At 39.9% G+C, this 11,567-nt stretch overlaps 1 protein-coding gene across 1 annotated transcript; it reads left to right on the top strand.

Moving 5' to 3' along the window:
* Nucleotides 1-4,624: 4,624 nt before the first annotated feature.
* LOC146451335 (alpha-methylacyl-CoA racemase-like) lies at nucleotides 4,625-8,865 on the top strand. The gene is made up of 4 exons (XM_085099426.1): nucleotides 4,625-4,966; nucleotides 6,132-6,358; nucleotides 7,053-7,248; nucleotides 8,380-8,865. The coding sequence occupies exons 1-4, from the start codon at nucleotides 4,636-4,638 to the stop codon at nucleotides 8,781-8,783; spliced, it is 1,158 nt and encodes a 385-aa protein (XP_084955552.1). The 5' UTR covers nucleotides 4,625-4,635; the 3' UTR covers nucleotides 8,784-8,865.
* Nucleotides 8,866-11,567: the final 2,702 nt, after the last annotated feature.

The raw sequence follows: 11,567 nt of genomic DNA, 5'->3' as shown, positions 1-11,567 counted from the left end.
TTGGTATGAAACGGCCTAATGCTGGAGGCTCAGAGCCAAAACAAGCCTTAAGCCCCGTCCACACGAGCAATTTTTATGTGGCAACTGTATGTGACAATTTTTATTTGCCCGTGTAGATGGCTCGACAAATATTTGTTGTTAATTTGCGTCAGTAATAATTTCGCACAGCGGAGATGTCCATGGAAAGGCAAAAAGCAAGATGGCGCCATTCTGGATGCGCAAATGTTAGGGGCTTTAGGGACTGGGTTCTACAGATGACGTTGAAAAAATTGTCACATTTTATGTGGCATCTCGTCTACACGGACAATTTTTTTATGTGGCAATTTTTATTTGCCACATCAGTAAAACTAACACGCCAGCTTTTCAGCAAATGCAGTTGTCACATAAAAATTGGTCATTTCTCATCATCTACACTGGCGAATAAAAATTGCCACATAAAAATTGCCGTATAAAAATTGCTCGTGTAAACGGGGCTTTACAGGTGTTCCTCACATCGCTCAAACGTAGTCTTTAGGTAGCGGAGTCGTTTATTTCTTCGCATATAAAACTCCCTTAAAAGACTGTGCAGGAGACTAGACCAAAATTTGCTAAATGAAGAAACGTATTCATATAAAGAATAATAAACGGAGGGTGGGTTAGCAGGTAGTTTCTCCACGCCGAAAAGCCCAAAATGATTTGCTACTTCTACTCTCTACTTGTACGTACTGGCTCCTGCTTCTACCAAAATTTGTTTATACATCCTTTGTTACCCATTCCCGAAAATATCATAAAAAAACTGAGAAGTGAATCAGTTACATTTTAAATTCTTATGAACAAAGAATGAACATTGAACACTGGTAAAGACGGTGTTAGAGCGAAAAGTCAAATACGATTGTTAAGAGACTGACAGGGGTCCTGACAGGCAGGAAAAATAAACGAGACATTTCGTTTTAACCAGCTAAAACCAGTGTTTTAATGAAAACTCTAAACAAACTAGATATTTAGAAAAGTTCCAAACAGTAAACCGTCTAATGTATTCAGTTCCCAGCCAGCTCGATTCCAACCTACAGAGCGGGGTTTTAGTCGAGCGGCCCCATCAGGTACCCCTGAGTAAGCAAACTCAATGTCAAGATACTGCGAAAATTCAGTGGCAAATTTGGCAGCTGTGATAGGATGGTTGATAGAGTAAGGAGGAATAGAGACAACAGGACAAGTTATTCGAATCCCTAAGCTTAAGGTTAACGAGATTTACAAAGTGCGTTTGAAACTGAAGCACCCTGGTCTTGAAAATGAATCACCCTGAACTCGAAACCGAAGCAATCGGAGATCGAAACTCGGAAAATGAAACGCCAACCCTGAATACATAAAGATTACCAAAATAGGAATTAAGAATGGGATATTTCAAGCCCCCTAGTTTCAACTAAATAATATGTTTTTAATACTATGGAATGATTACGTCATCTGTGGCAAGTTATAGGGCTTCCTTTGATAGTCTACTCCGGTTTATTAGGTCAATTAGTTTATTCCGAGCACCGTGTGTTGGGGTTCAGTTCACCAGAACGTTAAACAAAGGAGCATTTAATTATTAAATATATTTATAATAGCACCATATTAACCGACCAAATCACGAAATGTGGCGCGTTGTCGACAAGGGGTTTGACAAAGTTAGCGCGTTTAACATAACTTACTTAGTTTCGGTAACATAGATTTTGACTGAGTGTCTATTTAACTGTTTAATGCATGAGGAGGAGGGTTGGAAAATTTTTGGCAAGCCCTCATTCCAAATTTTAGTTTCCTCTCTAGCCTGAGAATCTAATTAACTACCGCCCAAAGTCTCATTCGAAGTCGACGCCAAAATCTGAGCACTTCAGGACTGTTTTCAGGGGCACCCAACGGAATATTTCGGTAAAATATCTGTTTGGATGGAAGGACCCCTAAAAGTTTCGAAAATTTTCGCCTAGCGATCCTCTAGACTTTTCGAGGTTTTTCGGAAAACCATCAAGTTGCCCTAGAATTTTCGGAGATAATGTGTTCACGTTTTATAACTCCCGTAATTTTCGGATGGTGTTTTTGTCCGCTAAAATTTTCGTCTACCGCAATAAAAGCAGCCCTAAAATATTGAACGATAATAGCGCTACTCCGCTAGTTATAGGGCACTAATGATATGTAACATGATGTAATATACTGAATATATCAAACATGAGAAAGCGTGTTTCATCAGATATCCAAACACTGAGAACTGAGTAAGTTGAAAAAACGAGGCGCAGCTTCCTAATTTTTGGGTACTATACCCCTGTCCGTTTAGCCGGGGGCGTATTTAGGCCTGACAGAGCGTATAATTTCATCCCCTAACGCTTTCGGATGGTGATTTTGTCCGCTAAAATTTTTGTCTATCGTGACTTAATTGTGAAAGCTGCTAACAATTTTCATGAGCAGTCAGATACACCATGAATGGACAAGAACGATAATAATTTAAGCCAAGGGCTCTAAGACCTTGTAATTAGGCTTTCGCTGTGGTTCCAAACAAACGCGGCTCAGAAAATCACCAGCGTTGATGCCAGTCATCTCCTAGTAACAGTTTTATACTACTGTTTTTCTTGAAGTCGGTTTGCCGGTTAAATCAGTGTCATTCAGGTTGTTTGATAAAATACATGCTTCGTCTCCACTTACGTACAACAAATAAAGGAACACATCGTTTTATGTCAAGGTAGTAGGTTTATTTTTAAACTGCCTGCAGAGAACCAAGCCGCACAATATGTAGAAACACCATAATATCATTCCCCGGTGAAAGTTTCAAAATTTGCTGCGGTGTTGAAGGAAACGCCTAACATGAGATCGCTGTGCGTTTGGTGTACAGAAAGTCCACCTCCTTAACATTTTTCGTTCCCTATCACTTTCTTTCTCGTGGAAGTGCGTTCGGTCGCGAGTTATTGTCGATTTAAGTTGACAGAAATTTATAAATCGAGGGGCGCCTTCAACTAAATACTTCTTTATTTGTCAACTTCTTCTTCTTCTTCTTATTTATTATTATTATTATTATTATTATTATTATTATTATTATTATTATTATTATTCTATCTCACACATGACCGACACTCCTCCTTTTTATTTGTCGCCAGTGTTCAAGCCGCCATCATTCCAAAAGATGTTGGAAAACATCGTTACGATGGCGGAGTTAGATTTCAGGGTCACAATTCAATAACACGAGAACACTCGTGAAAACGGAAGCAGGCAATGAATTCGAAAATTGTTTTGCTGTTGTTTTCTGAAATATTTAAGTCGGTTGGCCGGTAGAAAATGAAACCTTTATGGGAATGGCAAAAAAAAACCCTCTTGTTTATAGTACCCTTATTCTTGAGTAGGAAGAGAAACGGCCATGTTTTGTCATTCTTTTTATGAGTAAGCGCATAAAATAAGCTTGTCATACAGTCTAGTGTTTTGGTAGCCGGGAACCAGGCCTTACAGACTGAAACATTGTCTTCGTGAATTCTTAATTTGAAACCTCTATTTCACTGTTATACGTTCCAGAAAGCATATAACAATATAATTAAAATTAAAAACAGGAAAAAGCTCGATGAAAGATAGTTTTACAGCCATCAAGCTTTGCGCGGTATCAAGTATGCGTATGATCATCGAGAATTAGAAGACTACGATGTAGCCTCATTATGAGCGCTAAACGGAAGCGATGAAAATTCTTCACGCACGTGAAAAGCTGAAACAAGCAACCAGTTTTTAATCCGCCAAGAAATAAATTGCCATTGTACTTTGAAACTGTTGTACGTTAATGCATTATTGCTGACAAAGGTTTGGCTATATACAAACTGAAAATTAAAAGTTGACTTCACTGTTACAGTGTGCGTCCAGGTATAGTTTAGCATCTAAGTTACAGTTACATTTTAAAGTTGAGTATAGCTAATGGTAGACTGCAAAACAGTCGTTTTCGGACGTGTTCATCGATCAGTGTTAATCTTCGCAGTTATAAGAGAACTGACTTAAGTGCATCAGTGAAGAACTGTAAATCCTACCCTCTCCTCCCCTAAGTGCAGAGCCACCAGATTAGTTAGAAACTTTCTCTTGATTTTTGGTTTTGTTTGTTTGTTGTTGTTGCTGTTTACTTGTTTGTTTGTTTTTAATAGTTTATTTGTTGGTATTTATTTTTTTATTTACTTACTTATTATAAGATGAAAAGTGATTCCATTATATTATAGTTAGTAAGAATTCGTAATTCTATTTCATTGCTGTACCCGTACAATAAGCAATTCTGTTCGTAACGACAACGTTTGAGTGGACACAGTGAAATTTAATACTTCAACTCAATACTGTACCGTTTGTCTCTGTCCAGTATCTAACTTACAGTTGACAATTAGTCCATGTATCACTAATTATTTTACCTAAATATAAAAATATTCGTTTTCCCAGCATCCATGGCAAGCAGCGAAGTCAAAGCCAAACCTGGAAGTTTTTCACGGTGATTGCTCGTAACCCCTCTGGGGGAAAAATTGTGCTTCAAACAAATGCCCGTTGAACCTTATTATAACCCCTCAAAATGCACGCTTTGCGTTCCTATGTTTTACCCGTACTTCCTCTCAACAGAGAGAACCTGGGGACAAAATTAACATCATGCTCCGCGCTCCGAGTAATCAAGCAGTTTTCAAGATGGCGGTGCTGTCGGGCCTTCGAGTGCTTGAGTTTGGAAGTTTAGCTCCAGCTCCAGTGCCGTTTGCTGGAATGATACTGGCGGATTTTGGAGCAGTTGTAACGAGGATAGACAGAGTGAAGACTATGGATATAGATCGACTTGCTCGAGGAAAGAGGTCCATTGCTATCGACCTACAAAATCCAAGGGGGAAAGAGATCGCGCGAAAGCTGTGCTTGAAATCCGATGTGTTGATTGAACCTTTTCGTCCAGGAGTGATGGAAAGACATGGCCTAGGACCGGAAATACTATTGAAAGATAATCCAAGACTAATTTACGCCCGATTAACAGGTAAAGTTTTCTTTCTTTTCTTTTTGTGTTCTTGGGATTCAGTGGCAGAGAGCATGGCACGTGCACACGAGACGTTGTTCATTATCACGCAACCGACCCACGTTTTGTTGCTGGTGCACGACGATTTCTATGATGATACACGTCAAATTTAGTCTACTGAAAACAGCCATAATTAATACCGTTGTCAGAATGTTAATTTTTCCACTCTGACCTGGAGATAAAGATCCAACCTCCATCTTCAGGTGAGGTTTTATACTGAAGTATAGTGTGCTGATCAGTGCGAACATTTAACATCCCCCCCACCCCAGGCATGGGGAGTTGGAAATTTAATTAGGGTGACGAATTTGAACCGGACTTTACTTTTGGCCTCCTGGAATTTGTGCATGGTCTTTTCCTGGTTTTTCGGAGTTGAGGAGTTTTTCAAGGACAGGATTTTGCTTGTGTGGGTGAATGGCTCACTCAAAATGGCCTCAAAATAGTTTATGCAGGTGTCATTGCTATATCACTGCAAAGCTTAAGCATGAATAGTGACATACTAAAGCTGAAAATGTGTCCTTGAGGAGAGGTCTTAGTGCACTCAAGTCTAAATACACCTTGGGGTGGGGGGTGGGGGGGGAATGTTGAAGTTTTGAATTGACCACCGCATAAATTTTGAAGCTTGTTATGCTTGCGATGCATGCCAGTCAAATGTCTTTATATGAGTGACATCTCGTCAAGTACTGCAATGCAATGCATAATCAGTAATATTATTAATTTGTTACTAGAAATAACCAAAGGTTAATAAGTGCAGGCGACATGTATAGAAGGTATGGCACGGGAGGTTAAGGTGAGTTGAAGTCTTTTAGAAGGGAACACAAAATAGTATTCTTTGAAGGTGTTTCGAAAAATATAAGGTTCATCTCCTCCCTCCTATACACACATGCCGCACACACCCTCAGTAATGGACTGGTCGGCTGTGATGTATGGGTACATTATCAGACAAGTCTCCAATGCGGGCAGATTCTTGCACAAGCACACACGCACATTTTAAGTCACCATGTTCCTTTAAATAACAATACCTTAGGGCTGGGGTTGCACAGGCAACACACAATCACTACGTCTGCTCCCAGCATTAACGTTAAAAGCTAATTAAAACAAATTTAATAATTATTTTGTTTCTTTGAAGGTTATGGACAAACCGGGAGCCATGCCAAGAGAGCAGGCCATGACATCAACTACATTGCCCTTAGCGGTTTGCTGTCAAAGCTTGGACGCAAGAATGACAAACCAACTCCTCCCATAAATCTGTTAGCAGATTTTGCTGGTGGTAGCCTGAATTGTGTCCTTGGAATCTTGCTGGCCCTGTTTGAGAGAAGCAAATCTGGAAAAGGTCAAGTTGTTGATGTGTCAATGGTAAGGAGGTTACATACCACCATGCCCTTGCCCTGTTGTCATTTTACAATGACTACAACATGGCTTCTTGTTTGAAAAGCCCCTATACCTTCCCTGCAGGGTAAGGCAGAAGAAAACAAACTGCCCTCGTTTCCCCCTCCTCGCTGGGCAAATTATCAATCAAATTTCCCTATAAGCCCCCATTAAATGGCCTACTTGCCCAGCACCCCCCCCTCCCCCCCCCTTCCCCAGGGAATCACAGATGATAGGTGCATTAATGTCTGGTCCCACAGGAAACAGTTACGTTTTGCTTTTGAGTCTTGTTGTTTCCCTCACAAAAGAAAGTATATCCATTGGAACCTGACATCAAAATTTGATGAACTGCTCAAAGCACAACCAACCTAAATGCATTTCAAATCACTTTTTGATGTTTAAGGTCAGAACTGTCGCATGTGGCCTTGAATTCCTTCATGAAACATTCTCCCAATGTTTTATCCACTGCTTTGCACTTCATCTGCAATAAAAACCTATGAGTAAGATTTATATTTTTAATACAAAATGAAGTGTAAAAAAGCAGATAAAACGTAGGCATACAATGTCATACAAAAGCCTTCCAGGTTACTAAAACAGCTGTCGCTTCAGTTTATTATAATTTATTACTCGCCATTCTTCAATGACCTAAAGAGTTGATTGTTATTATTATATGAATGTACAGGTTGAGGGAGCAGCATATACTGGCTCATTCATTTACAGGACCCTCAACTGGGGCTTTGCTTGGCCAAACCCCGATAAGCGTGGTTTGAACTTGTTAGATACTGGGGCACCGTTTTATGATACCTATCAAACATCAGATGGAAAATTTATGTCTGTTGGTGCCCTTGAGCCTAAGTTTTATCAACAACTTCTTAAAGGTTTGTCATCTTGAGATAATAGGGAGCTTAAGCAACGACGGCGGCGACGGCAACGACAATGACAACGCCACAAAACAATAGGTTTAATGAGCAAAAACAATCGCTCTGCACGGCGTTCTACATTTTGGTACATTTCTTCACTGTCCTCTGCAAAACAACAACATGAAATGATCAAATTCTAGGTTTTTCGGAGAATGTGAGCACACGACGGTGAATTTTCATTTTCTTTCTTACTTGAACACCACTCCCACCAATTTGGTTCGTGGATAGATCGCTGTTTCTGTAGAAGTTGAGCGAGTTGAAGTAATCATGAAGTAGCACAAATGAACTAAAGATATATTTTAAGGTGACGTTTTCGTTGCCGTTGCCGTCGTCGCTGCTTAAGCTCCCTAATTATTTTTATTGCATCTATGAAAAGTTAAGCAAAAAAAAATAGGCCACACAAAACCAGCAGCCTTTACCAAGCAGAATTGATTCTTTAATAGCAGTTACATCCCCAGAGACGCAGGGGCAGATAATCGGGACCAGGAAAAGTCAAAATGGGTGGGAAAAAATCGGACGAGGAAAATTTACTTTCTTATTTTCTTGGTTGCATTTTTTCCCTGTTGTTTCAACTTTTTCCCTGTTTCTACTATCTAATCCTGGTTCTCTGAGGATGAGCAGTTTAGCCATCAAGTAAAAAAATAAATAAACAAATAAACTAGAGGTGATCACAGATTAGGGATTGCATTTGACATGAGTAATAGGAGTCATTAGAAAGAGATTAATGGGCAATTTCGGAGGTTAACAAACTGTGAAAGTGCGAGTGAGGGGGGAGTGTGAGTTCAGAGGCTTAGTTGGCGTGTGCTCTTGGGGAGGGGGGGGGGAGTTAACAGCAAAACCCCAACAGTGTTAGAAATGACAAATCATTCATTTGAAGACTGATGAAGCTGATGTCATAAAGTAATGTTCAGCAAAATTAATCAATTTTTAGTAGAAACAGTATGCAGTGCAGGCAAGCACTGGACAAATTTAGAGCATTCTCTCTAATCCTATCTTTTAGTTCTCCACGCCTTTCAGTTCTTGTGAAATTTCTATTGTGGTTTCCTCTCCAGATAAATCATATTAAGAGTTATTTATGTTCTTCTGTAGGACTTGAGTTAGAGGGAAAACTTCCAGACCAGGCAGATTTAGATCAGTGGGAAAAAGCAAAAGAGCAAATTGCAAGTGTATTCTCAACAAAGACTCAGTCAGAATGGTGCGAGATCTTTAAGGATCTGGATGCTTGCGTCGAGCCAGTCCTTACAACAAATGAAGCACCTACCCACCCCCACAACAAAGAAAGAAATACATTTGCTTTTAATGATGGGGCTTACGAACCAAACCCAGCTCCAAAACTGTCAAGAACACCGGGAAACTGCCATCCTAGACCTCAACCAAGCATTGGAGAACACACTGTAGAGGTTCTACAAGAGACAGGATATTCACAATCGGAAATTCAAGAACTGATGGGTGATGGCGTTGTCGATTGCCCTAACATGAAGTCTTCACTTTGACAAAATCCAACCTTTAGAGCACATTTATTTTACAGGATGCTGCAGTCAATAATGATTCGGAGCTAAAAGAAGTTTGACTGCAAGTACAGTCAACTCTCGCCTTGCGGACACCCCGCTATTACGGAAAAAATTCAGATCTCCGGCGAAAATTTTCGGGTTTGACAGAAAATGACTCCCGCAATTACGTACTCTCGCTATTACGGAATTAGGGACACTTTCGTGGTACAAACATAACAATTTTATTGTTTTGACTCTCGATAAAGCGGACACCATGAACTTCGCATGTAACATAAATTGCAGTCTGATGTTCGTCGTTTGTCAAAACACACTTCAAAAGATTTCTGGAATGTTTATAATAATATTTTTATGATATTTTTATGACATTTTTGCACCAATCTCATTGGTGGCTGTACAACAGACTGTTTTTTCACTCTTGTGCGTTTCCTTCCAGATTCTTTAGGAGAGACCAAGCTCTCATCCTCCATTCTCAACGACTGCTTAGCAGATTCACTACTGTTGATAAGCTTGTCAGGTCTTACAAAATATTTTGGGTAGGCACGTATTAACTCATAAATAACTCCAGATAACTGGAGCTTGGCTCAAGCCCCAGGCCACCACCTCTGTTGATCCTCACACTCCGCTGTTACGGATTCTCGCTATTACGGATACTAAACGACGTCCCGAGGGTGTCCGCTATAACGAGAGTTAACCGTAATCTCTTATTTTTCTCAGTGAAAGTAGACCGTAGAGCGAGCGTCACACGACAGTACGCGCGAAAATCGCCTTTCGCGAGGGGCGCCACGCGCTCTGCCATCGCAGAGAAAATAAGACTAGACATCTCAACTTGTATTCCACGTTATGTGAAACGAGGGAGCTGGGTCCTAGTACAAGGTCTGTGGCAATCTTGTATGGAAAAAATACTTGTTTAATGTTGTCAAGCTTCCTGTTCAATTTTACACAGGGTCCACTTAAGTAGAAGGGTATCTTAGCCCAATAAAATGAACGTTATTGACATTGAACCTTTAAAAGTTTCCTTCGAGAAAATTTAATTAAATGTAAATAAAAAAAAAAAGAAGTTAGAACTGAAAGTTCTGTGACCCGAATTCCAGTGTTTAAATTATTACTGAAGCAATAAAATGGGTGGTTTATAAGTAAACGAGGCGGCCTTTTACAAAAACTACCTTACTACCTGGAGTTTTAAATTTTTGAAGGGTGACATTTTCACCGCACTAGATGTTCGTTAATTTTTTGAAAGCTTCTTTTAAATAGGCGTCTTTCTTTTTCAACGAAGTTGTGAAAATTTACAGTGCGACGCACCTTACCGTGGCCACCCAACAAATCTTTTTTGTAAAAAAAGTTTGTTGAGTGGTCACGGTAAGGTGCGTCGCACTGTAATATGTCGAAAAACTCTCCTGTGATAAAGAAGTCTACTTACGCCAGGAAATAGCGATTAAAGTAGCAATCGAGACGCCAAAAGTAACAACCGTATGAAACGCAACATGACAAAGGGCTAACACTCGATACATCAGCTCTAGAATGATCTCTTAACAGTGGCCAAAGTACCTTACCAGCTCAAATATGGGTAACAAGAAGATACAAGAGGGTAAAAGTGACAAGCTTTGAAAAACATTGCAAAGAAACTGCCTTGCCGATAACCTGATTTTCTTGTTGGAAAGAACACGTTGTAGGTACATGCGCGATCTTGTAAAGTTTGGGAAACAGGGATGGCGCAGTGGTGAGAGCACTCGCCTCCCACCAATGTGGCCTGGGTTAGATTTCCGGATTTGGTTTCATACGTGGGTTGAGTTTGTTGTTAGTTCTCGTCCTTGCTCCGAGAGGTTTTCCTTTCCGGGTACTCCGGTTTTCCCCTCTCCTCAAACACCAACATTTCTAAATTCCAATTCGATCTAAAAGGTGTCCAAATTAGGCTCTGCGCTAAATACATCGACACTTAAAATAAAGAGATGATTTAAGTATGCGTTCCATGTTTTCTTTCCTAATAATAGCAACTCCTGCATGCATTTGCTTGTTACTTTCGGATGTCAGTAGTTACTTTCGAGACTTAATAAACTGTTTCAGTCAGTGCCAATCTTGTTTTAAAAAGCCTTCTTGTATAGTGAGAAGTGTTTTAATACTTTGTTTAATGCATGGTTTTAAGATTGTCTTCCTTCGGTTCCTTAAAATTTTCCCAGTGAGAATCAAATTATGCGGAAACAAATGAAAACGAAACTTTCTATAACAAACGAACACTACCAATGCCTGAGGTAGAAATGTGGAAAGATTTACAGTGCGGTAAGAAAGGGGCTAATGTTGAACTTCATTCCCGTCGTCAGCAGCAGAGAGACCGTGGACACTTTAAGCCAAGTTTCCTACCGCACCTTAGCCCTTACATTTCCCTCCTTTTGAATGTCACTAATACTGCTCTGACATTTCTCTAGTTTGTAATTTTTTGTAAGAGTATCTGTCGACTCTAATTTGCACAACCCGCCTCGATTAGCCTTTGCTATAATGCGGGTTGTGTATGTATTTATTTTTTGTAACTAAGGTTTTAGAAATTAATAAAATTGAAGTTGAATTAAAACAAATTTTAGGTTAAAAAAGGATGACTTCCGTATAGACACGACTATATTTATATTTCCTGCTCAGCTGGAACGGGCTGGAACATCTTTCCTAGAACCAACATCAGTGTAGTTTAACTTCCGGTTACCATTTCAATCTACTTCCGTTACCACTCATGGAAGCAGACACAAGACGAAAACCAGCTAGGAGTTTCATTCCTTGACT

Source organism: Pavona decussata, unplaced genomic scaffold, assembly GCF_977016875.1.
Source record: "Pavona decussata unplaced genomic scaffold, jaPavDecu1.1 SCAFFOLD_391, whole genome shotgun sequence".
In the NCBI taxonomy this organism is placed as follows: Eukaryota; Metazoa; Cnidaria; class Anthozoa; order Scleractinia; family Agariciidae; genus Pavona; species Pavona decussata.
This window is presented reverse-complemented; position numbering and strand designations above follow the sequence as displayed.

Coding starts and splice junctions, on each gene's coding strand:
- LOC146451335 (XM_085099426.1), top strand. CDS start 4,636: ATGGCGGTGCTGTCGGGCCTTCGAGTGCTTGAGTTTGGAAGTTTAGCT. Junction 4,967..6,131: donor AATTTACGCCCGATTAACAG/GTAAAGTTTTCT, acceptor GTTTCTTTGAAG/GTTATGGACAAACCGGGAGC. Junction 7,249..8,379: donor TTATCAACAACTTCTTAAAG/GTTTGTCATCTT, acceptor GTTCTTCTGTAG/GACTTGAGTTAGAGGGAAAA.